The sequence below is a fragment of the Diospyros lotus genome, chromosome 15 (assembly GCF_014633365.1).
Source record: "Diospyros lotus cultivar Yz01 chromosome 15, ASM1463336v1, whole genome shotgun sequence".
NCBI lineage: Eukaryota > Viridiplantae > Streptophyta > Magnoliopsida > Ericales > Ebenaceae > Diospyros > Diospyros lotus.
In genome coordinates, this window is record NC_068352.1 from 31,723,504 (window position 1) to 31,748,203 (window position 24,700).

General features: G+C 34.7%; 3 protein-coding genes across 8 annotated transcripts; 1 reads left to right on the forward strand and 2 right to left on the reverse strand.

Annotated features, from left to right (window-relative positions):
• Positions 1-4,508: 4,508 nt before the first annotated feature.
• Positions 4,509-7,216, forward strand: LOC127791983 (interactor of constitutive active ROPs 1-like). Of its 2 annotated transcripts, none has more exons than XM_052322239.1 (3): positions 4,509-4,848; positions 5,795-5,833; positions 5,969-7,216. In XM_052322239.1, the coding sequence occupies exons 2-3, from the start codon at positions 5,820-5,822 to the stop codon at positions 7,110-7,112; spliced, it is 1,158 nt and encodes a 385-aa protein (XP_052178199.1). In that variant the 5' UTR covers positions 4,509-4,848; positions 5,795-5,819; the 3' UTR covers positions 7,113-7,216. The 2 variants fall into 2 exon arrangements, with proteins under 2 accessions (XP_052178199.1, XP_052178198.1); XM_052322238.1 differs by having other exon boundaries at positions 4,511-4,848; positions 5,748-5,833.
• Positions 7,217-7,569: 353 nt separating this feature from the next.
• Positions 7,570-16,270, reverse strand: LOC127791984 (uncharacterized). Of its 5 annotated transcripts, none has more exons than XM_052322243.1 (10): positions 16,107-16,270; positions 15,625-15,967; positions 14,224-14,436; positions 13,452-13,601; positions 13,215-13,349; positions 11,496-11,561; positions 9,713-9,763; positions 9,470-9,571; positions 8,968-9,046; positions 7,570-8,260 (listed from the first exon to the last, which is right to left on the reverse strand). In XM_052322243.1, exons 3-10 carry the CDS (start codon positions 14,419-14,421, stop codon positions 7,947-7,949), a joined length of 1,095 nt encoding a protein of 364 aa, XP_052178203.1. In that variant the 5' UTR covers positions 14,422-14,436; positions 15,625-15,967; positions 16,107-16,270; the 3' UTR covers positions 7,570-7,946. The 5 variants fall into 5 exon arrangements, with proteins under 5 accessions (XP_052178203.1, XP_052178200.1, XP_052178201.1 ...); XM_052322240.1 differs by having other exon boundaries at positions 14,224-14,439; XM_052322241.1 differs by having other exon boundaries at positions 14,224-14,439; positions 15,625-15,953; positions 16,107-16,248.
• A 3,871-nt stretch (positions 16,271-20,141) lies between these two features.
• LOC127791359 (tyrosine--tRNA ligase 1, cytoplasmic) lies at positions 20,142-24,511 on the reverse strand. The gene is made up of 10 exons (XM_052321176.1): positions 24,283-24,511; positions 24,031-24,178; positions 23,260-23,549; positions 23,087-23,183; positions 22,425-22,530; positions 22,257-22,339; positions 21,930-22,075; positions 21,591-21,696; positions 20,477-20,536; positions 20,142-20,382 (listed from the first exon to the last, which is right to left on the reverse strand). Exons 1-10 carry the CDS (start codon positions 24,384-24,386, stop codon positions 20,362-20,364), a joined length of 1,161 nt encoding a protein of 386 aa, XP_052177136.1. The 5' UTR covers positions 24,387-24,511; the 3' UTR covers positions 20,142-20,361.
• Positions 24,512-24,700: the final 189 nt, after the last annotated feature.

The window sequence follows — 24,700 nt, forward strand, 5'->3', positions numbered from 1 at the left end:
AATTAAATAAGAAAATCTTGGCATAATCTTTCTGCATTGTGAGTTATGAATTATGGAGGAGTGATTGATGATTAGTCAGTGAGTCATGAGGATGGAAGATTTGTGGGGATTGACAAGTGATAACTAGAAAGAGGGTTGGTAATGGGGGGGGGGGGGGGGGGGGGGGGGTTGGAGTAGTTGGGACCAACATTGAAGCTTCACATGCAATGTCTCTTTGAGCTAAGGCTACTAGTTTGGGTTCACATGCTCTCTCCCACCCCCCGTCCTCTCATTCAATGATGGAAAGTGATTTTTCTTGCCTTCTACAAAGTACCATGCTTTGCCTAGAAACCCTAAGGCAGGTTGGTTGGTGAGCATATGTAGTGGTTTCTTTCTTTATGATCAAAGTTAAAAGGGTAGTTAGTTTGCAATCACAGGTAATTAAGTCATGTCAAATGTAATTGTGATATTTATGTTATGATATTTATATATATAAATATTATAAATTAATCATGTTATAATATGTCCTCAAATCATATATACACACATAACCACTATCATGAGTGGGATAAAATTTTATTTTTATTTTTAAATTTATAAAAAAAATTGCCCACTAACATGTATTAAAATGTTGTTTAGCATAACATATAGTATTGTATCATATTGGCAATTAATATTTATAATGGTAGGCGACTTGTTTGCTTCTTTAATGAAAAAAGTAATCTTAAATTTTGTCCAACCTTATTATTATTATTTTAACCCTATTTGATAATTATTAACTAATTAATATAATATATATAAATTTATAATAATTCAATCTAAGCTCATTATAAGTTTTATTTACTATTATGAATTCGGATTACGTTAATTTATGATAATTATTTATTAAATTTGTTTGTGAGTATAATATTTTTTTTAAATAAAATATTATTTAGACATTCACGTTTGACATCTTGTAATAACACTTTGTATTAACTTTTTGTACTTTATGTTATATCATCATAAGTGTTTAAATAATATTTTGTAATACTTTTTATATAGTTTACTAGGTAAATTTGTAAGTTGGGTAAATTACACTATAAGTACTTGAATTTCACATTCCATAACAAAATGGTTACTGTATTTTAATTTTTATCATCATAATAATTACGAAACTTTAATTTATATTATAATATAGTTCTTTTTTTATTTTTGATTAAATTTTGTTAATAAAAAATTCACGTGATATATAATAATACAAACTCAAAACTCGTTTAACATAAACTTGATAAGTAAATGATTTTAAGGTATAAAAATACAAAGACTAATTATTATAAAATATAAAATTTTGAGAACAGTATAATTTACCATGTTACCTATTAAAGATGAGCATTTGATCGATTCAGTAATGTTGAAATTGAAATAACTGAATTTATGTAAAAAAAAATCAAAACGAATCAACCGAATAAATACGAATAATTGATACTCTTTGAATAGTATATAACTTCGTAAGTATGCTCCAAAAAAGTCTCTTTTTTAAGTTGTCAAAAACTGGATATATGTATATTTATATAACTAATGACTTATGCATGTACAATAATGAAGCTATGTCCCCTAATTGTATGGTTAGGCTTCATCTTGTTTCAACGATTAATGATAAACAGACAAACCCTCATTAACCACACCATATTCAAAGTCCAAGCAGTATTAACTGCAAAAACTAAACTTAATTATGCAATCTTGTTATATTAACAGAAGGGGGTTCTGATTTAGAATAGATATTAGATTAGATTTTCCAAACTTGTACTTTCTGACTCCCTTGTTTTGGCTAGGGTTTCCACATAAGTCAAATAAAAGAAAAACTATCATTTTCACTAATAAGTCAGGTAATCAAATTAGCACAAGAGTTGTTAAGTTTGAGAAAATGTCTCAAATTTGAGTTTTTTATATTTAAAAAAAGAAGATTTGAATTCCTTAATGAATAATCTCTTTTTTGCTCTTAGTGAGTTTAGTTAGTTGTTCGTCATTAAATTATCATAATTAAAAAAAATGTAATTTTTTACATTGATCCTGATAACTACATCATTCACAGAATTTAAAGAATCTAAAGGAATATGGGTCATATATTTTGCGAGATGCAAATAACAGGTCAAACCGCTAAAATAGTTAATGTACTGATTAATTTCATCAATAAAATGGTTTTGTAGAAAGTCTTATTTTGATTTAAATTATTTTCTTTAAAAAAGGTGAAATAAAACAACTCGGTTAAAACCTAATGATCACAACTTTTACTTGAGGGGTGCTCTTGGCTCAGTAAATATTACTTATTCTGATGTTTATTAGTTGTAAATAGCTCTAGGATTATGAAATAAATTATTATTCTGTATCTATAGTGAGGTATTGATGATGATTCTCAAATATCGCAAAATAGAATGTGATACAATTTAAGACATGAAGACTCTAATAACTTGCTACTAAAATTTGGGTATATCAATTTTACTAATATGATCCAAGTACTTCAAGAAAGATTAGAGTGGACTTGCCTTATCAATCTTCACTTAATAGATAGAGCCAGAAATTTAGAATTTAAAGTTTAAACCTCGAGACGTATCAATTTAACTTAATAGATAGAAGGAGAGTTTAATTTATGCTTTTACCCACAAGCATTCCATAAAATTCAAACTTATTTTTTATTTAAAAAAAAACTATCATTTTCCTTTTAAGAGCATGAAGTTGACAGTGAAGGGGTAGCTATATATGGCCCTCATCATAAATAACTCTGCTGAAGTACCACCTAACACATTTGACTCTTCATTGCAACAACCAAAGGAAGAAGCAATTTTCCTAATTTTTGCCTCTTTCTTTTCTTAGATATTTAATGGACAAGTTCATTGAAAGAACTACTCTAAGGAGAGGTGATGGAAATCCACAATCAACAATGTGAATTAGAAAAATATTTTATTAAATGTGATTGTAATAGGATTATTTGATTGTTATAATATGAAATGTAAAAGTTATTTGAGAGTTATAATGTATCGTAAAATCAGAATTAAAATTACGTTATTTTGATTTAAGATGAAAAATTTATGGTGAGTGAGATTTTTTTTGCTCATTAAATTCTATCAATTAATTATAAGATAAATTATGTTAAGATTTTCGTCAATTTAGACACGCTTTTACACACTTTTTATATTTTGATTTAACAAAGAGTTACTTTATAAAAAATAAGAAGTAGACCCAAACCAAGGGATTTTGTGAATTTACACTTAAGGTGTGTTTGATAGCATGGAATTTCCATGGAAAATGTCATATCCAAGAAATTTAATTCCATTCTTGTTGTTTGACACACAACATTTTCCATGGAATTCAATTCCATGATACAACCATTTAAAACATATTTTGACCTAATTTCTATGGAAAATTGATTCCAAGGGGGTGGTGGTTTTTATTTTCCATGAAAGATGAAAAATGTTTTCCTTTTCCAACTAAATACAATCAAACACACTGTTAGTTATATTTAATGATATATAAGAAGGGATGTACTTTGTTAAAGTTGTAGATAAAGGGAAATCTTTTCCATCTATGATGATAGTCCTTCTAGCTTATATCAATAAATGAGGGGAGAACTTACGTCGTACGGAAACACTTCATAAGAGTCGTTTCTCCGTTTTAGAAACGTTTCCTATTTTTATTTCGGACCTTATTTATGCTTATTTTTTTAGAAAAATGTCCGTTTTTACGTTTTCGTTTTTTATTGAAAACGTTTCCCGTTTCCGTTTTCGTGCAACACAAGGGAGAACTAGCCTTTACTAGATGAGAAATATTACATTTGTAATGTTATTATGTATTGATATCTTGTATTATGTGTCATATTAATATAAAATATTAATAAAAATATCAAATGTTAGTGTTTAAATAACATTTTCAGTATTACTATTATTTGTTTGTGAAAAAAGTCTTTTAAATTTTCTTTACAAATTTTTTTTAAATGATCTCTGTCTCATTGTTTATCACATGTTACAATAAAAAAATGTTTTTATTTATCGCTTCTTTAACATAAATTATAATTTTTTATGTAGAAAATTAGTTCCCTAAACTCTTAACATTTGAACGTGTTTTTCAAAATTTTTTTTGTAAAATAAAAACTACAAATTTTACAAAAAAGTAAAGAAAATATTTTCCACAACTGCAGAACATTCTCTGTCTGTTCTGTTTCCTCTCCCTTAATAATATAGTTTTCAAAGATGGAAAGGTTGTTCTTGGCAGAAGCCCTACTGTTGCAAGCTGAAACTGAAGGAAATAAAAAATTCTTTTAGCTTGCTAATGGATGAAAAGAAAATGGAAGTATAGATGAGGGCTCTGGTATCAAGATTCAAGAATCAGAGAGGAGAGAGGCTCATGAACTTAAATTATTATTGTAATGATATAGCCATGAGAAAAGAAAAGGAAAAAGTATTGTAAGAAACAAGAAAGTGGTTTGAAAAGTTACAAACTGACAAGAGTAAAATATGAGCCTGACATTTGCTTAGTTTTCCAATATCTATGAAACCTTCTTGTTAAACGTTCAAAATTACTCTCTTGTCCTCTTCCTCACGGATTCTCCATTCTGAAGTATCATAGATCCTCATCCCCACCTCCACTTTAATTCAAACTTCAAATTTCAAACTTATATTCTCTCTCTCTCTCTCTCTCTCATTTTTCAAAGGGGGCTGTCAATATATATAGATAGAAGGATATGGAGCTATAGATACTGCTCCAAGTTGACTTGTGCATCTCCATATGGTAGTGGCTAGGAATTGGGTTTTGGGGTGTAGTTGCATCTGCAAAAGGGTTTCTTCACATGGGAGATTGTCTCACAAAGATTGAGTAGTGAAGTTGGGGACTTTGGAGGTGAGAGATCCATTCTTTCATGTTTTTTTCCCTTTATCTTTGGTCTTTACTTAAAATGCTTCTATGTTTTTGTGTTCCTGGCCAAATGGGTGACCTGTGATGTTTTCTCTAGCACCTCTTGCATCCCCGCGTTGCTTGTTTCTTGATTATATGTTTGGTTACTAAGAAAACTAAAAGAAAATGAACCATGGAAGGAATCTTAAGATGAAGGAGCTGGGTTCCTCTATTATGACAAATTTCAGCAGTGGTTCGAACCATGTTTGTTCAATGTCTTTCTTTCTTTCTTTTTGTTTTGTCTTTTTTTTTTTGTGGGTTTCCTTCCACATTTTGGAGCTTCTTCTCTTCCTTTTCCATTGGTTTTAGTCTTTTTATGATTTGGGTTGGGGCCAGAAAAAGCTGGGTGATGGCAGAGTTTTGGCGCTTTCAAGAAAAGCTGATGTTCTGATGCATATGGATGCTCAAAAGCCAACAGGCAACGCATTATACACTGCTCAAGAAAGCATGCGCACTGGCATTTCACAGGGCCTTTCTTGGTCTTTAAAGCAAAAGATGAACACTAAAAATAGGGATGGTTTTTTTTTTTTTTTTGACCAGATCCACTCTGAACAAGACATCATTTGCCAAATTCAAATGTAGAAATTTAGTCTCTTTCTGCAATTGTGCTTCGAGGTTCTTGAACAACTGATCAGTCTAGGAGCAAAAATATTAGTTATTTCTGTTCTTGTCTTCTCTCTTCCCTTGGCTTGCCATCTGTTTTATGTTCTATTTATCGTGTTTATGTTACCATTAAAGATGAATGCTCATGCAACAATGAGCAGAGATCCTGCTTTATTCAACCATTTGTAGATTTCATGTCTTCTTACTAACATGTTCATCCTTTTGACACTTCATTTGTGAAGCTCAAAACTTTTGACTGATCATTAAGCCTATTACTGCTCTTCCTCAGTTGATTGCAGCTTTGAGTTGATCAAATGCCGAGATCAAGGTTAGAGAAGTTATTAATCATTGCAAATGCAGCACCTTTTGAAGCATTTGTCTAGATTTCGTGTTTGTTTGATTAGACAAGTTTTATGTTAGTTTCATGATCAAAGCTCAGTTTTGATATTACATGTGAAACCAGGGGATCAGAGATGCCTCAGAGACAATCTCCCAGAGGCCCACTGCAGCTGAGATCATCTAGCTCTGATTCTGACCCGTTGCATCATCGACCGATTACTGACAGGAGCCCGAAGCTAGGTGGCGATCGTCGATCGCCGAGAGGTGTCCAGTCTGATCCCCTGAACCAGAAGAAACTTGGTACTCGGATTGCAGACCTAGAATCTCAACTTGGCCAAGCACAGGAAGAGCTCAAAACTCTGAAGGATCAGTTGTCCTCTGCAGAGGCTGCAAAGAAGGAAGCTCAAGAACAATTGAAAACGAAAAGTAAGAAACCGAATGCTGCTTCAAATAGAGTGGAAGTCCTGGATAAGCATCCTCGAACTGGAGAACAAGAGTCGAACAGAAGAGATTGCGGCACCAGACATGATGTTCCTGATGACAGCCAACCTGAAACTGATGTTTTCGAAGTTCCAATGGAGAAGGTGAAAGTGGAACCCGGTGTTGAACGTAGTAAACCAGTGGAGCAAGATCAGGAGATGAAACCAATCAGCACCATACCAGCGAACGAATCACCAGAGCCGCCGCAGAAGCCGACATTTGATGATTTTGCCTTGAAGGATGATGAGATAAACTTGTTGAAAACCAAGTTGGAGGAGAGGGAGAAGGAACTTGAAGTGTTTCGTCAAGAGAGCGAAAGCTTGAAAGGACAGCTGAGTGAAGCAGGAGCAGAGATGTCAACAAGACGAGCCAAGGAAGAGGAAACGGCTTGGAGGTTGAGCGAACTGGGAGAGCAGCTGGAAGCAAGTAAAGCCAATGAAATGCAGCTGAAGGGGAAGCTGGAAGCTGTGGAAGGGGCCAAGCAGGCACTGGAAGCTGAAATGAAGAAACTGAGAGTGCAGACAGAGCAGTGGAGAAAAGCGGCCGATGCTGCAGCTGCGGTGCTTGCTGGAGGAGTGGAGATGAACGGGAGACGGATGTCTGAGAGGTGCGGATCCATGGATAAGCACCTCGGCAACATGTTTGAGCCATCGGTTGGCGGGTACACAGGCTTTGTTGGTTCTCCCGGCCTCGGTGACGATATAGATGATGGTTTTGGGGGTGGAAAGAGGAAAGGCTCTGGTATTAGAATGTTTGGGGACCTGTGGAAGAAGAGGGGCCAGAAATAATAACAATCTCTCATTGTTAATGGGAAATCTATCTTCTTTGCTTATGTAGTAGTCTTCTCTGCTAGTGTAATGATGATTGATACATCAGTCTGCCTTTGTGTTCATATTGGTTTGGCCTCTTGGATCATCATCATCATCATGTACGCAAACACTATTATTAAGCTCTTAGATCCTCAAAGATGGCCTTGTTTTGCTGCTCTAATAGGTTTGATTAAGTTTTGAAGGCCACTTTGTGGCGCATAGACTTCCCCCAACTGTAATCCTGAATGGAATGGCTCACTGCTCTGTGTGCCTGTGATTAGTTGACAACTGTGATCAGGGGAGAATGGACAACTAAGGGTTGATAATGTTTACTGTGGTACCACGTTTTTGTGCTAAATATAATACCAATCAAATGCTAATAAACGTTCGTACAGGATAAGTTGGTGGCATCATCATACAATTAAAACATCAACTGTAGTTCTAACATAGATTCAATTCTATTATCGCAAATTGACTTCATGGTTCATGGAAAGAGAACACACAAAGGGCTGGCTACCGATACCGTACAGTGAATCTGTCTACGGCTACCACGGTGCCAAAATTTGCAGTTGTCCTCTGGGTCATTTGATCCACCCGAAGATTTGTTTTCAAGCCAATGGAACCTCTCACTTCATGACACAAACAACAGTTTTGGTCGAAGAGGACAAGTTCCAGTGTTTATTGAGTTTGTTGTTTCTCCCGGTGGCAGTATACAAATTCCAATTGCTCTTGGAATGGCCTGCCAAATCACAAAGGCGTAACAAGGTGTTCATTGGACAATGTGCTTGATTTACAGTCATCTACAACAAATTGCTAATCATCTTCGTCACTTTCATAGTTTTGGCATAGAGACAGCAGTCCAGTGCTTGGAGTAGTTCGGCTCTCTTCCTCTGACTTGTCGGCCAGTTTCGCTGGCGCACTAGATTTGGAGGATGAAGATGGTGCTAGAGACTCCGGAATAGTGCTTGAATTATTTGCTTTTCTATCTTCCTCTTGTTTGATGTCCAGCTTTGCTGGCTCATTACTCTTGGAGGCTGAAGATGGTTTTCTGACAACAGAAACCGTGACTGATGAAGACTTGAAAATGAATTTACCATCACTGGTTCTCTGAGAACCCCCTTGCTTTTCTGTCAAATAACCACGGGAAAACACAAATGAGCCAATACCATTATGGGAAATATGGTAAAGCCAACAAAGCATTTTCAATATCAGCATGCTGACTCAAATGAGGGCATAATTGCAATTAAATAATGACATGTTCAGAATTTCAACACTAGCACCAATTTATATGCAATTCAGTAGAACGAGGAGCAGAATAAAAGGTGCATAATATTATATATATATATAAAGTTGATTAGAATAATTGACAAGTGAAATGTTTATAGACGACAACCCACAACTCATATATACACGCAATCTCCATCGAAACACATATATGTTTTTTTCCTGCTTTGCCTCTAATCCTTCCTCACTAGCTGTATCATTTTCTAGCTTTATGCAAGAGTATGGAGTTAATAATCATGAGCCCACACTTGTAATCTAGATTATGATTATTCACAATGTTCAAGGCTTGGTATATATTTCATTCATATCCCAGACATACAAATTTAAGATTCATTAATTGAAGGAAATTCAGCATGCATAAAATAATTATAGGGCCCATTCAGCAGTGTTCTTGTTGTTCATGTTTTTATTTTTAGTAGATAACTTTAGGGCAAAGGGAGTTTGCGACAAAGAATAACCCTAGCTGTATAGGATGACAAACAGTCGAATGAAAAGGAAATTGAATAGAAAAGGACAGAAATTGAGAATCATCTAGACAAGCTTAACCGACCTTCAATCTTGGAGCTGTCAGTTGTCTTAGTGAGATAATCTGTCGGGTTGCTAGGAGGTTCTTCAGAAACCTTTTTTCTCTGCACCAGAAACATAAAAAAGTATAAAGTTACAACCATCATTTTCAGACAATAAGCACAAGTTCTATTATGGTTCTATTTTATCGTTCATTTATAATCATAGATATGTCCACTAGATTGTTTATCTATCTGATTGAAATTAAACCTTACAACTCACGATTCAAATATTTATTTGACAACTGGGGCTGAGTGCTATGGTTCTGTTTTACTTGTATATATCATCCATCCTAGGCAAAACCAATGCGACAATGGGAATCCACAAGTTTCAATTAGAATTTATCTGTCATCTTTTTCTATAGGTTTTTGGACTAATATTGTGACCCGCAAGATGATTTTTTATTTATTTTTGACTTCAGGACACAGCCATAGAAATTTAAATACTATCACGACGGATACCAAGTATATTGTATAAGTACATTATACCTTTGAGTTACTGCTTGATGTTTCACTATTATCATTTAAAACCAAATCTTCATCCTCATCAAGAACATCATCGCTGACCCTGCGAACGACTTCTTTTGGTCCCTGAAAAAGAATTTTGATACCAATAAATCTTATAAACACAAAATACCAGAAACAAAGGGGGCAGAGCAATGACACAAAAAACACAATAACATATAGTATCAAGCCTTAAACCCACTAGGTGAGGCTGGCACATATACTCACTCCAAAAAATAATTTTATTAGTGCTTCATCCTCTTCTTCCAACTTCTTTTCCTGATGGGAAAAAAAAAATAACCATAAGTCAGAACTCTCTCAATATACAAATGGATACACATGATTAGAGATATCCGCACCTCCAACGGTAATAAAACTGTGTTCGCAATTTTATTAGTTCACTGTCATAATGAATTCACACCAGCAAGATGTTTTCACTAATTGGGCCATTATGCAAACAATGAACTATTAAAAAAGAGAGAAAATAATACAGAACAATAATGGAATAATTAACATACTTCCATCTATAAAACCATAAAAACTAATCTTTAAGGGGATATTCAAGAACCCAGTTTTTATGTCTTCGGTTTTTGTTAAGGAAAAAAATGAAATGTTGTTTGGTAACTTTTTTTATTTTCAAATTATCTAAAAATAAAAACTTAACATGCCATTTGAAAAAAAATTCATTTATGTTACATAGTTATTAAATATATGTAATAAATTCACATAATATTTGTAGAAGGATTATTCTCAGTATTTTAGTATTCTGTGTTTTCTTATCTGCTGCAAGTTGTTGCGTTTTATTTTAGCTGATAACTATATGTATTGTGGCAGTGTAGTTAGGAGGTTATCTTGCTGAGTATAAATATAAACTCAGCATAGCTTTGTAATGTTGTTGATTTTCACTTTCAGTTTATTCAGTGATTCAAGAGAGTTTCTTTTCAGATTGTGCCCTAGTCTGCTATTCTTGTCTGCCCTAGCATACTATTTCAATATTAACCTAGAACATTTTAACTTTCTTCTCCTCCTTTTTCCTTTCTTCTTCTTTTGATTTTCTTTTTTTCTCCATTGACAGGAAACCCTAATTGACACGAGATATTTTGCTACAAGAGAAGCACAAACCAAGGAAGCAAATGCATATTTTCATGCATCGGTTTTGGCTGAAAATTTTAAGACTGATTTTATGTCATTTGTGTAGCTGTACAGATCCCTTCCTCTGCTAGTTTGCTATGGCTCTAAGTGAACTCAAACTTCCAGTGTGTTTGACGATGAAGAGGAACTTGTCAAAATTCGATTACTTGTTGAAACCTTCCCAGATTCTTCATGGCTCTGCAGTGAATCATTCATTCATCTGACAACACAAAAGAGAAAGCCCTTCTGCCTGACCCTCTATTGAACAACCCAGGAAATCATCCACGTGATAATCATCTCCCTTAGACTATATTACCCCAATCAACTCAACATCCCTTAGATCTTAATAGTTGACATAGACCCAAAGGTATATAAAAGAGGATATCTAACTCTCAGGTTCATCTCAGAAAGCTACAGCTTCAATACCATGTTAATTTTACTCAACACCCCCCCCCCCCCCCCCCAAAAAAAAAAAAAGGGTAACAAGTTATAGCATCAAAATTAGTCTATCAGTTAAGTTTAAAAAAAGAAATAAATAAATAAATAAAATCGAGCTCAATCTTCTCTCAGAAAATCTTGCTTTAGGACTATATTGAACTAAAAGTATACTTTGTGTTATTTTCAGTCCACCAAGTGAAGTGAAACAGAATCCAAAAAATTATACTTCAAGGTGAACTCAAGATACTAGAATAATCCCATAAAAAAACATGTTAACCTACACCATCAGTTCAGCCAGTTCTGCCAGTATAAGGTAGTATTGCTATTAAGTTCAAAACATAATGCACCGATCAGACAAATGTATCAAAATGAGCTTTCAAATAGTCCTCAACAATTGCATTTGCAGCAGGTTCAAATAATGAGCACAGAAGAGTGCCCTTACCTTTTCCTCAGCTGACCGCTGCAAGGCTTCCAGCATGACATCAACACTGATAGTTGCTTGTCTCGACTGAAAAATCAAGAAGACTTGCTTTAATATGCATATAATTAAAAATCTAAGTTCAAGCCAAGGAAAATAAAGAAGCTTTTTTTATCTTGGATTTGCCCTCTTAAGGTAGGCATAGTTCTTTTACTTATCACCCAAAAAAAAAAAATCCATGCATTTGGCTAACTATCTCATGTCTAGCAAATTGACCATTAATCCATAATAGCCAAATCAGAAATAATTAATGCATGATACCCAAAAATACATATATTATTATCTCTAGCATATGATGACCGGGTTTGCAATTTCACCTGGAAGAGAAACAACTCTGCTCAATGTTGGAAACAGAATGTCCCTACACCACTCTTTTCCTACGTATATGTTCATTATCAATACTAGCTTTATTACATCTTTATTACATTTAATCAAATCAGTGGTTATCATATACCTGTCATGGGAAAAGGACTTCATAGCCAGAGTTTGTACAATCTAACTTTGTTTATGTCATAATCTAATGTCAATGATGGAAAAGGGAATGGACCATGCCTTTGCTGACATAATGCCCAACGCTATCAACACCAATATGGCCACTTCCCACCACCGTCATGACACAACTCACAGTAGAGATTTATCTCTAATTGCATCTTTCCAATTGTAATACGTGTATGATAAATTGATGTGTATGGCATTTGACAACATCTCTCTCTCTCTCTCTCTCTCTCTGCATCTTTATATGGAGATATATTTACATGCATATATTTCTATATGAGCCACAAGATTGTGCCTATAGGAGATTCTATAATCTGTCTACAAGATATTTTCATCAATAACCCTATTTTCCTTCATCGTTTTTTCCACTTTTAAATTGGAATATTTTACTACAATTTGCAATAGGGTTTTGATTGGAGTGTGGAAGGATAAGGTGCCCAGGAGAGGTTATGATAAGGATGGGAATACATGTGGAATGAGGGTGCAAAAGACCACTATTTGGTTTTTCCAATCCTTTTTCAGACTTCCTGTTTCAGGGATGGCATCTTATGGCTTAATCTCTGATTGATTCATTGGTACCCTCTGGCCCTGAACCAGCGGTTGGAAGTGCCTTTGCAGACTTTACAATTGAACACGCAACAGGAGATGAAACTCGGCAAGAAGACTGAACCCAGGTGCTACACTACAGTAGAAGCTTTGGCAGTTTACCATGGCTTGATGTTGTAGTTGTCATGCTAAAGTCGTCAATAGCTACTTCACTTGACGAGATTAGTGTAAAGAATTTATGGATTCATCCACAACTGATGATCCTTGCTTTAGGTTGATCTGATTCCTAGCTCAGATTTGGAAAGGCTCTGACTCGCCTTTGGTGATTGACCAAACAAATAGGCCTAGATCTATGCCCCTTAATGAATTGAATGGTCCTTCGACCTTCATTTGATTGTGACAGCCAGCAAACATCTCATGAGACCCGCCCACTATAATAATGAAAAAAGCCCTGCCCTTTTCCTTCACTACTAGGAGAGTAAGCAACATCTATTAGCGCTGGACCTTGAGTCAAATTGATCATGTCATGTGCAACGTCCATCAACGATTGTTTTTAAAATTCCATGTGATTATTTGTGTCAATGACATGAAGACATGTTTATTTCTTCGAAAAAAAAAAAAAAGTAAGTCAATAATAAGTACCTTCATGGACTTGACTTCATCCAGGGCAGCAAGGATGTCCATCTCTCTTTTTGAGTCCAATGTTCTATTCTCCAAGGATTTCATTGCATCTCCCATCTCTTCATTTTCCCTTTTCCGTTTTTCCTTATCTATTTCCTGAAAAAACCAAAAAGAAAAAGTTGATGTACAAGTCATCTAAGAAACCAAAAATGAGCTATCAACAAAATAAGCAGAATACATTGAAAGCAAACTATATACCTCATCTTCAGCACGCCACGGTTCAAAATTCCTAGTTGCACCTGACTCGACAACATAATCTGAATTTTGTGGGTCTGTCTTCATTGTCAACTCTGCAGAGCATTTGGTGCATTTGAAATAAAACCTGAATATTTGAATTCCCAAGTATGTCTGAAAAGTAATTTTTAACGTTCTAGTCAGCTCAGTGAAAAATACGGAAATTTGACTCATCATCAGTCAAAAAATATAACACATTTTGAGAGAGAGAGAGAGAGAGATCAAAGCCATGACAATATTTATCCAACCAAGACATTCTTTTCATCAGGTATAATTTCTATGAGGAAGAAGAGATGCAATGCCAATGGTTAAAATCAGACATTGAATCCACACAAAAAATATGCTCATTTAATCTAGTAAGTGTCTCTAAAGTTTATGATTAACAGTTATTCTTGTATTGGATTCCCTAACCTCACCTGTAGGCGTCTAAAAATTGATTAGTGAAATAGATATACACAAAACCCTCCCTCCCTACTAGTGGAATACATGTACACAAAACCAACTAACCCTCCCATGACCTAACCCTAACCCTGGTGGCAAATCCAAACAGATAATTATTAGTTCGTTTTCAACCTGATTATCAGGGTTTTCAATGATTGGGAGATTCAAGCATCCCAAATCCAAACCACGACCTAATTCGCACCGGTGGCAACAATAATGGACAATTCAACCCAGGAACCACAATCAAACAACACCAAACAAGATAACAACTAACAAGAAAGACAGAATGTTATACCTCGCCGATGACATCTTCCTTGCGGGAGTTGAACTTAGTGCCTTTGTAGATATAATTTCCGCAGGTGTTGCAGCGAATGCTCATCGGCAGCATCATCCGGACTTTGATCTGCTGGTTCTTCGGCTGCCTCCTCCTCGGTATCTTTGCCGGATCGAAGTCCGGCGGGTAGTACTTGTTCAGCACCTTCCGCTCTCCCATCTCTTCCTCCTACCTCTACTGCAACAAAATTCAATCAAATTGATAAATTTGATTCAAAACCCCAGTGATGCAGAACCCAAACAAAAAGAAACAACAGTAATCCCAATTACTCAAAACTAATAGCAATATTCAATATTATTCATCAAAGTTTGTCCTTCAATACTTCACTAAAGGATTATTTATAGTTAACAAATAGGTAGAAACTATTCCAACTAGGACTCATTGGTATAATCTAATTAAGATTATAAAGGTAATCCCTATCTAATTAGGATTCTAGGAAATAAAAGAAACCTAAGAAATAAATTACAATAAAGAAACTAATAAAACAATAAACAATACTAATTTCTACTTTTACGCCTAAAATTTTGTTTCTCAAAATATTTGTCTCTCCGATCTTCATCACCCAGCTACATGGGCTCCAATAAATAGCAAGCATCCATGGATACATCAAAACAACTCGCAAAAAGATGACTAGAAGTAAAAACATGCTTGAAACCTACATCATTGTTCATGCAACAAGAACATCCAGGACGGATGAAAGTGAAGAAAACTAAGATTAAGAAGATACTCCGCACGCCGCAATTACAATCAACAACTCCGAAGCGTTGATAAAGAGCAAGTAAAGGGGGGCACACAAAATGCGGCAGATAAACAGAAACAAATTGGCGCAGATACATAGAAATAGAGTGTAATACCGCTTCGCAGATATATATATATATTACTATATAGGCCTTCAAATAACAAAATCGTACACTAAGGGTGCGTTTGATTGCAAGTATGGAACTTGCATGGAAAGAAAATAAGTTCTAGGCAATTCATTTGCCTAGAAATGATTTGCATGAAAAATATCAATTAATGGTATTTGATTGGCTTGATTTTCTATCTAGAATTTGTTGTACTTTTCTAGCTTTTGGGGTTTGATTGTCACTATTTTTCATGGAATTAGTCACCTTTCCTAGCTTTTGTTGTTTGATAACCACATACAAAATATTATCTACAAAAAAAAGTGAACAAAAACTCACATAATTTTACACAAACTAAATAGTAAAGACTGAATTATTACACCATTAAACCCCAAATAAAAGGTAAAAATAGATATTGAAAACAAAGGGATAAAACAAAATGCAAAACCGGAAAACGAAGGCCGTCGGCCGTCTATCGGAAGGTGGCAGAAAACCAGAAAAGAAGGGCCGGAAAGCTAACCGTGGACAAAGACGAGGATGAACGGCGGTCTGGAAGTCGGAATCGGAGGACGACTTCGGCGGAGATGGCGACGAACACGAAGGGGAAAGGCCGGTGGACGAAGACTCAAGATAGGAAACCTTACCGTGGAAGAAATGAAGATGCGCCGGTGGTTTGAAACACGAAGTCGGAGCTAGTCTTCTGCGGAGATGGCGGCGAAGCCGAAGTCAGAGATTGTCTTCGGCGGTGGATGGCGACGAAGAGGAAGGGGACAAAGCCGGCCCCGAACGGGAGAGGAAAACCCCAGAGAAATTTGGGTGGACAAAAGCAATGCGCGGTGAGTGAATTCCCTGGAAAATTAGAACTACGCCCCCCCCCCCCCCCCCCAAATGAGAAAACAATTTCCAGCAAAAGTGAGAAATTTGCGTAGTAGAAACATGGAATCATAGAATTGCAGGCCAAAGTTTCGCACGAAGATAGATATAATTGGAAAGAAAATATACCTGCAAAAGAGAAAAGGGGACACTGGCGGCAGCTAACGGCTGCAGATGGCGGATAAGGAGACGACCTCGGCGAATGGAGGAATCGACGGAGGCGGCGGCGTCCAAGGCGGCGGAGATTGAAGAAAAACGGAGGAAGGGAGCGAGGGATTGGGAATTAAACCCCAATCTCATGTAGAGACGGAAGATATTCCGTCTCTATGTCCATCTCAGAGACGGAATTTTGGATTAGAGACGGACTTTACCCGTCCCTATTAAAAAATAATACCTTAATCAAAATTGACCATGATCCGTCTCTATTAAGGAAAACTAATACATTATTAAAAAATAAAAAAATATTTACTTTTAGAGACGAAAATAAGAATTTATTTTTAATTTAATGACGAAATTAAAGACAAATATAATTTATCATATCTGAATATTTTGTCTCTAATGATATTTTATACTAAAGACAAATTACACTCGGTTCTTAATTTTGTCTCCATATTCAAAATATAAAATATTAAATTTTTATATAATTTGTCTATAATTCTATCTTAATTAAAGACAAAAACTTTTCGTTTCTAAATTTAAGTACTAAATCTCTTTTTTTTTTTTTATAGTATATCAAATGATCAATTGCACAACAAATAATTAACAAATTGAAAAATCTAACCCTAACCCTAAACAAGAGTTGGAGGAGGCAAAGTTTATTGGAGAGTTGATTTAGAAATTAGTGAAATTTAAAGCTCCATCTCAAAATTTAGTTTTCAAAAATTTATTATAAATAAATTTGTGTATAAATTTAGAATTTATTATATTTATTTGCAATAAACAATTTGTAAATGAATTATTATATTATAATTATAATTAAATTAAGTACATTTATTTATATTTAATCATTACTTCCCAAATTTTGATAATCTGGAATGGCTTGCCAAATTACAAAAAATAAATAAATAGAAGTTAAATTAATCTCATTTTATTTTTTTTTATACATGAAAATATAGAGATTAAATTGACTCGAAAATACAAATATAGAGATATAATTTAAATAATAAAAAATTTGAATTGTCACCCAACAAAAAGTACAAGTATTAAATTGAGTAAAAAAATATAAGTTTAAAAATATAATTAAAATAATAAAAAAATCAGATAATTACATAAAAAAATATAAAAATACGAAAATAAAAATATAGATAGCAAGGTATGTAAAGGAGGATATCTAACTCCCAGCTTCATCTCAATTGTGATGGAGTCAGAAAGCCATAGCTTCAAAATTAGGGGCGGATCTAAATATGAGCTGCCCTGAGTGTAGCTCACAAAAAAAATTAAAATTTTAAGGTAAAACTTAGCTCAAATTCAGTTTAGCCCACCCCCAACCCCGCCCAACCCACTCCCATCCCACCCTACTCTACAATGTTGGATCCCCCCCTATTCAAAACTATGCTAATTTTACAGAAAACCTCAATCTTCAATCAGAAAAGCTTGCTTTATAACCCTATTGAGTTAAAAGTGTATTTTGCATTATTTTCAGTCCACTAATAAGTGAATTGAAACAGAATCCAAACAATTATAATTATACTTCAAGGTGAACTCAAGATACTTGAATATTCTCATGAAAAAACTGGTTAAGCTACTACATATATCATCAGGTCAGACAATAGAAGCTACACTACAGTAGAAGCTTTGGCAGTCTATCATGGCTTGATGTCATATTTGTCAATACTAAAGCCCTTGACAAGCTAAGTATGAAGACCTGGTGGATTTGTCCACGACGGATGGTGCTTGCTTTAAGTTGATCTGATCTCTAGTTCAGATTGGAAGAGGCTCTAGTCTAGCTCGCCTTTGGTGATTGATCAAATAAATGGGCCTAAATGTATTCCCTTTAATGAATCAATCGGATAATTCTTTGACATTCCTTTAGTGGCTGTTTGGCTTAGCATTTTTTTTGAATAGCTTTTAACTTAAAAGTTAGATAGTGTTTAAGTTGATAATGTATTTGAATAGATGTATTTTAAGTTGTCAATTATTAGTTATGTGTTTGGTTTTTAAAAATTAATAAGTTATTAGAACTTGACAAAAAGATTAAAATAGACATGATATTGAATAATATAATTAAAAAGCATAAAAATACTATTTTTGATCAAATAAATTATAAATTAATTTCTAATTAATAGAATACTTACCATTACAAGTTAATAAATTATATATAATTATCAAAAAAATATTAATACAATACAATTATATAATTATCAAAGAAATTATATACAATTACAAGTTTATACACAACATATTTTTTATATGTAAATAAAAAAATATGTACAACTGATAAAATAAGTTGTCCATAAAAAATATATACATATAAATACAAGAAAAGAAAAATACCCAATATATATATATATCTAAACTAATGAGAATAAGAAGGAGGTCGCAAGATATACCAGAGGAGACGGACGGATCTGGAAGAAGGAGGTTGCTGGAGATAACGGCGACGGGCGGCTTGCGGCGACGAATCTGGAAGAAGGATCGGTGATGGTGCGACCTGAATCTGGAACGAGGCTGCTTGCAGCGACCCACTGGACGATGGTGACAGCGGTATGAAGGAGAGGCGACGATAATGGTAGCGCAAAGGTCCTAGAGAAGATGATGGGTATTTTGATATTTTTGTTGGTCAACTTACCAATATTTTTTAGCAAAGCTGGGGGTACCAGCTTTTGCTAAACGCTGCTACAGCAGCTTTTCAATAGGATAATATATAAGTTGAAATGCTGAGCCAAACACTTAACCATCAAACGCATGGTAGTGGATCAGCTCTTATAATGGTTTATACGCCGTCAAACTGCTAAGCCAAACAGCCTCTTAATTGCACCTGAAACTGTAGTAGATTTTATAGTAAGTGTGCCAATGAATTCATACAAAAATGGACAATTATTGCAAATTTAAAGTTTAAGGTTTTCAATGATTGGGAGATTCAAGTATTGCAAATTGAAACCACGACCTAATTCACGCTGGTGGGACACAATAATGGACAATTCAACCCAATAACTGCAATCAAACAACACCAAATGAGAAAACTCCATCTATCATTTATTGCACATCAAATGATTAGCAAATTAAACCCTAATCCTAACCTTAAAGGAGTTGATGTGTAATTTATGCATAGTTAATTCAAGTAAATATACCTTAATCATATATATATATATATAATAACGAGAGGAATGTCAATTCTACAGACACTAACTCACAATATTAAACCAATTTTAAACTAATCTAAGTAGAATTTATTAATTAATTGAACGAATAAAAATAAACAAACAAAAAAAATTAATACAAAACCAAATTCTTCCTTGAGAAAAGTTAATAAATGAATGCAATTAGGGTTTAAATTTTATTTAATTAAAATTTTATAAATATTTATTTAATCCAAATCAAAACCAAAAATACTTTTAAGGTATTTTAAAGTTATTTGCATAAGATGATAATTTTTTTTTAAATAATTAATAATTTTTCTCAAATTAAATTAATCCTTTATTAATCTAATTTTATCATCAAAATTTTAAATTATTGTCTTAAAAAAAAATAAACATTAAGTCATTTGAAAATCTCTAATCTTAGAAGATGTAACTCGCTAAGCTTCCTTGAGCAAATTATCTTTCAATATCATAATCTAACATGTAAGTTATATTATTTCAAATTTTAATTTATAATAATTTTTTAATCAATAATGCATAAATCATCAAATTATTAAAAGATAATCAATTTTTTACTAACTAAAGGAAAAGAAGAAATCAGTAATAGTTCGTCAGGGAGCAAAGTCAAAAAGCTTGGGATGAACAAAACATCTCTTCAACCAAAAAAGATGGAACAAATGATCAGAAAAGGAATAGAACAAAATCATGCAAAATGCCATCGGGATACCAAATTGATTCAAGTAGAGCTGATAATGCGTTTGGTTGAATGGAGACTTGGAAAGAGCTTTGGTCAAGTGATGATCCATCTTGACCACTATCAAGCTACTGACTCAACTCATAAGGATTCCAACCCAATGTTCCATAATGAATTCAGAATCAGAGGACTTGATTTGAAAGATTATATAAATAACCCCGTTAGTTATGGAAAAATAAGTATACATAGAAGGACAATATCTATGCTGCAAGTAGTGTGGCCATAAGAGAGAGAGAGGGTTCTTGTAACTGAGAAAAAGCAAATCTTGGTTCAGACCCTTTTGATGAAACAGCCTCCAAGAGAAAAATGCGTCCATATGTTCATGGTTCCATCACCTTGTGATTTTGTATCCCTGCATTCAGAAAAGAAAGAAAAAAGAAGTTTTGCTTGCACGAACCTTACAAGTTGCGTATTTAAAGAATGATAAGGTACACGATATGACATACCTTTACCCTTTTCAATAGGTCCTTCGCAGTGGGATCATTCTTGAAATGATCGCGGACAGGCTGTGCAGTCCAAGAAAAATAAAGTTATTGCAATGATGGGAACACAAAATTTATTAAATTTAAGACCTCATCCAATCAGGTGCAAGTCATTCCAAGCCTTCTAATTACAAAAAAATTATAAGCAATTCACAGCAAACATCATGGCAACTCGGGAGGGAACAAATACCAATGTAGGCACAGGAAAGCGAAGGATTAAATTGATGGGAGACTTGTACGGAAAAATATGATAATAAAAAGTTGACAACTTTGGTAAAAACATAGATGTATAGAGGGAGATCACAAGTTTTAAAATATTTTAGAACTTTTATAATTCTAATTGTGTTAGGATAATTTTATTTAGGAAGTTTAGAGGACAAGAATTCTTTGAATTTTAGTTTTGAGGAGGGAGATTATGGTTTTGAACCCTCTATCCCCCTCCCCCTCCCCCTCCACCTCCTCTTTTTTCTTGCTTCTCTTTTTTTCTTCTCTTCTATTTTCTGCTTCTTAATCCCTTCTTTTTCTTCTTTTTTACCTTCTTCTTATCTCTGTGGTCCATTCTTCTCTTTTTCCTCCCTAGTTCCTTCTCCTATTCTTTCAACTCTCTACATCTCTCTGCTCTCTCTTCTTTTTCTGATGTTTTATTTCTCTTCTCTTCTTCTCCTTTCCCTCTTCTTGTTCTTATAACATTGCATATATAACAAAGGGCACAAATGTTGAGGCATCTACGACAATGCACCTCAATGATGATGCATTGACAGTGGAGAAAAAGTCAAGGACTAACTGCAAGCATGAAGGTAAAAGAGTAATTACAAATTTTAGGAATAATGCATTGATCAAATGAAAAGTATGTTTTTCCCTAGATAGCACAATGATAATTAGATAAGACAAGGACCAATAGAATAATAAACCATAAAAGAGTCAACTAAATAGGTGGATAAAGTACAAAATATTTTTACAACAAACCAACCACCACAAGTCTCAACCATATGACTAAGAGAAGAAAATGAAACTACTTCACAGAAAAAAAATGGCAACATGAGACATAGCAGAGAAGTTGAAAGAACAAGAAATAAACCTGTAATATCTTATTTAATGCTTTTGATAAAGCAGGTTTCAGGTCACCGGGATGCAGCTTCCCACTTTCATAGTCTGCAACCAATTCTTCGTAACTTTTAAACGTCCTGAGTTCAAAAACAAACGCATAGAACATGACCCATCAGGCAATTACGGCAATCTGGAAACTCCAAAGAATTGCATGCTTCTGATAGGCAAGTGTAAAAAGGCAGTGGCACTGCAGCTGTGATATCTATATGGGAATAAGCTCAAAGGATACTTGTATGAATATATAAATGGAACTGAGCTAGGTTGAGTGTGTGAGAGAGAGAAGGGAAAGGGGGGGAAGAAGACTACTCACTTTTCACCACCATTGTCAGCATTACGTTCGACTTTGAATTCATGAAACCACGGGAAGATAATGTATTTAATGTACTCCAGACATGGGTTCCCTTCAACTATCAATGGAGGGCAGTACGCCTTCTTTATCTTCAAATTTACTTCAGCCTGTGACAATGAGTATATGTTAGATACTTCCGTGCATAAGCATCCACCCAAAACTAAAGCAGATCAAACTACAAACATTATTTTGAGAAATGGATCAATTTAACACTTCATAAAAATGTCACAAAGATAGATACTGCAAAAACGAGTTGTTAAAACTCCCGACTATAGCGCAGTACAATACCTCCTCATCCTCCATAAAGATGGATGAAGATGGATCACTTTTTGACATCTTCTCTTGCCCTTGCTGCAAACCAGGAAGCATGTCTGCATGCACAATAAAAAAATAAACATCCAGATTCAGTAATAACACACATTCAAGTGAACTAGGAAGTGTAAAACAGCTACTTACGGTGGGACAATATGATAGGTTTGTTTTTCCTCTTAATGTCATCACAATACTCTCTTGCAAGAACATTCACTTTCCGCTGATCCATGCCCAACTGACAGATATCAGCCTGTTGAAATTGAAAAGATAATTTATCATTGATTATTATCATCATGCAAATCCAAGTAAGACATCATTTAAAGCCTCCTAAACCAGTACGATCAGTTTTTATCTAATTAAAAGTCTACGATCAATTGAAAATCATTTGCCTATATTTAAAAGCTACCTAAGAAGATATTTAGCAAAAAAGTTCAAAGCTATTCTGCTCAATGCAAGCATGACCAAAACTAAAAAATTTGTCTAGATGCATTGTCAGATTGGGAATCAAAACATTTGGGAAATCTTTCAGAAACTCAAGAGAAATGATACATGTACACACACACACACACATATATACACATATTGGCACTGATGAAAATAAATTTTCCCGCTTGAAATCCTAATTGAAGTAAAATTCTTAAACAATAAGATGCTAAAATGCTTGGGACTTTATTGATCTCCATTATGATAAATCAGAAGAATAATAATCAATGCAACATTAAGTATCAGAAATTTGCAACAATTTCATTTGAGTTGGCAGAACCAAGATGAAGAGAAAAAACATAATGGATTGGAAGAAAAGGCACCTTAAGAAAAAATATATCAGCACATTGCATGCATGGGTAGAGAATCTGAGCTGCAGTCAACTCATCCTGCTCGCTCCGACCCATAATCTGGACACACCTGGAAGGAGCATCTCATGTTTAGCGGTAGAGTACATACTATCCAATAGGAAGCAATTGAAATACTAATCCCGTACCTCATTATCCTGGGAAGCTTGTTCCTTCTAGCAATATCCATTACAAGAGGCCAATACTCATGCGCCCTGGCATTAATTTCTTGTGATGACCATAAAAATTCTACTTTATCTCCTCGGAGGTTCAACCCCACAGCTTTCCATATCTCAATCATGTACTGTCCAACAGTTTGGATTTTCTTCAAATCACCTCCCATTTTGTTGTTCAATTGTGCAAACCAATCTGCAATCCAAATCTTTACTCTGCAACCAGCAGAAGTCAGTTTGTTCACACTAATTATCTTCATTACTCCCTGTTCATCCATAAAATGAAAAATGAGCCCACTCAGAACTAGGATGAAGCAAATCCAAACACATCCAACCACCAAAACATGTTAAGTTAGGGAATTTGACTACAGAAACACAGACTTTAGCTTCCAATAAGACAACCGAAAAATTTGATCACAACAAATATTTATGTTTTGTCTAAACACAAATCAACAAGTAATACAAGATCCTATATGGACAAATACAACCCCCCCCCCCCCCCCCAAATAATAATAATAATAATAATAATAATCCAGAACCAAGGAGAAAAATGTAGGATTTAAAGAAATTTGATGCACTACAGCTCAAATAATTCTAAACCAATATAGCTCAATGAAAATTCCTTCTGTTTCCTATTACTGACAGATAAATATAATTGAACAAGAATTTTTATCAACCACAAAACAGTCAGCTGGACGCAGAGAAGTGAACTTAAGATCATAAGACATATTAATCTAAAGAGCGGACCTGAGCAATGTGCATCCGACCCGAGGGTTCAAACCCGTCGTAGCAAACGGGTTCGGGTTTCTTGGAGAGAAGGTTCAGCAACTCGTCCTCCTGAATGCACTCTTCCCCAACACTCCTCACGATCCTGAACTTCTCTTCCACAGTCATCCTATCACAAGAAAATTTGAGAAACTTAACTTCAATCCCGCAAACGTACACACAGGCTATGAAAGTTCAAACAATTCATTTGGCGATTACAGTTTGAAGACCTACTCGGAAGTGGAGTTGGAGGGGGAGGAGGAGGCGGCGGCGGCTGGACTAGGCGACGATATGGATAGCGATTCCGTGGCCTCCGACGGCGGCGTCTGGTGATCCATTAGGGCTTGACGAAGCTCTCTGTGTTTGCTGGCTCTGGGCAACGGAAGGTCGATTTAGGGTTTTGGGGCAGGGCAGGTGAATTGTAGGGAGGATTGGGGCTTTTTGGGAAGAGAAATGTGGCGAATCGGCTGCGGTGACGTGGAATAGGTTAGGCAAAGGAGTTATTTTCACACGGCAGACAGGTTGAGGTTGACGTTGACGGAATGGTTTATAGAGTAGAGGTTAAAAGGTTAAAATGTCTTTACTTATATCGTATTAAAAAAATATATAATATAATATAGATGATGATATTTTATTCTTTTAACTCTCATTT

Coding starts and splice junctions, on each gene's coding strand:
- LOC127791984 (XM_052322243.1), bottom strand. CDS start 14,421: ATGGGAGAGCGGAAGGTGCTGAACAAGTACTACCCGCCGGACTTCGAT. Junction 11,562..13,214: donor ATGAAGTCAAGTCCATGAAG/GTACTTATTATT, acceptor TTGATTTTTCAG/TCGAGACAAGCAACTATCAG. Junction 9,764..11,495: donor AGCGGTCAGCTGAGGAAAAG/GTAAGGGCACTC, acceptor TTTTCCCATCAG/GAAAAGAAGTTGGAAGAAGA.
- LOC127791359 (XM_052321176.1), bottom strand. CDS start 24,386: ATGGATCACCAGACGCCGCCGTCGGAGGCCACGGAATCGCTATCCATA. Junction 22,076..22,256: donor TCTTTATGGAGGATGAGGAG/GTATTGTACTGC, acceptor TCATTGTCACAG/GCTGAAGTAAATTTGAAGAT. Junction 21,697..21,929: donor GCTGACAATGGTGGTGAAAA/GTGAGTAGTCTT, acceptor TTTTGAACTCAG/GACGTTTAAAAGTTACGAAG.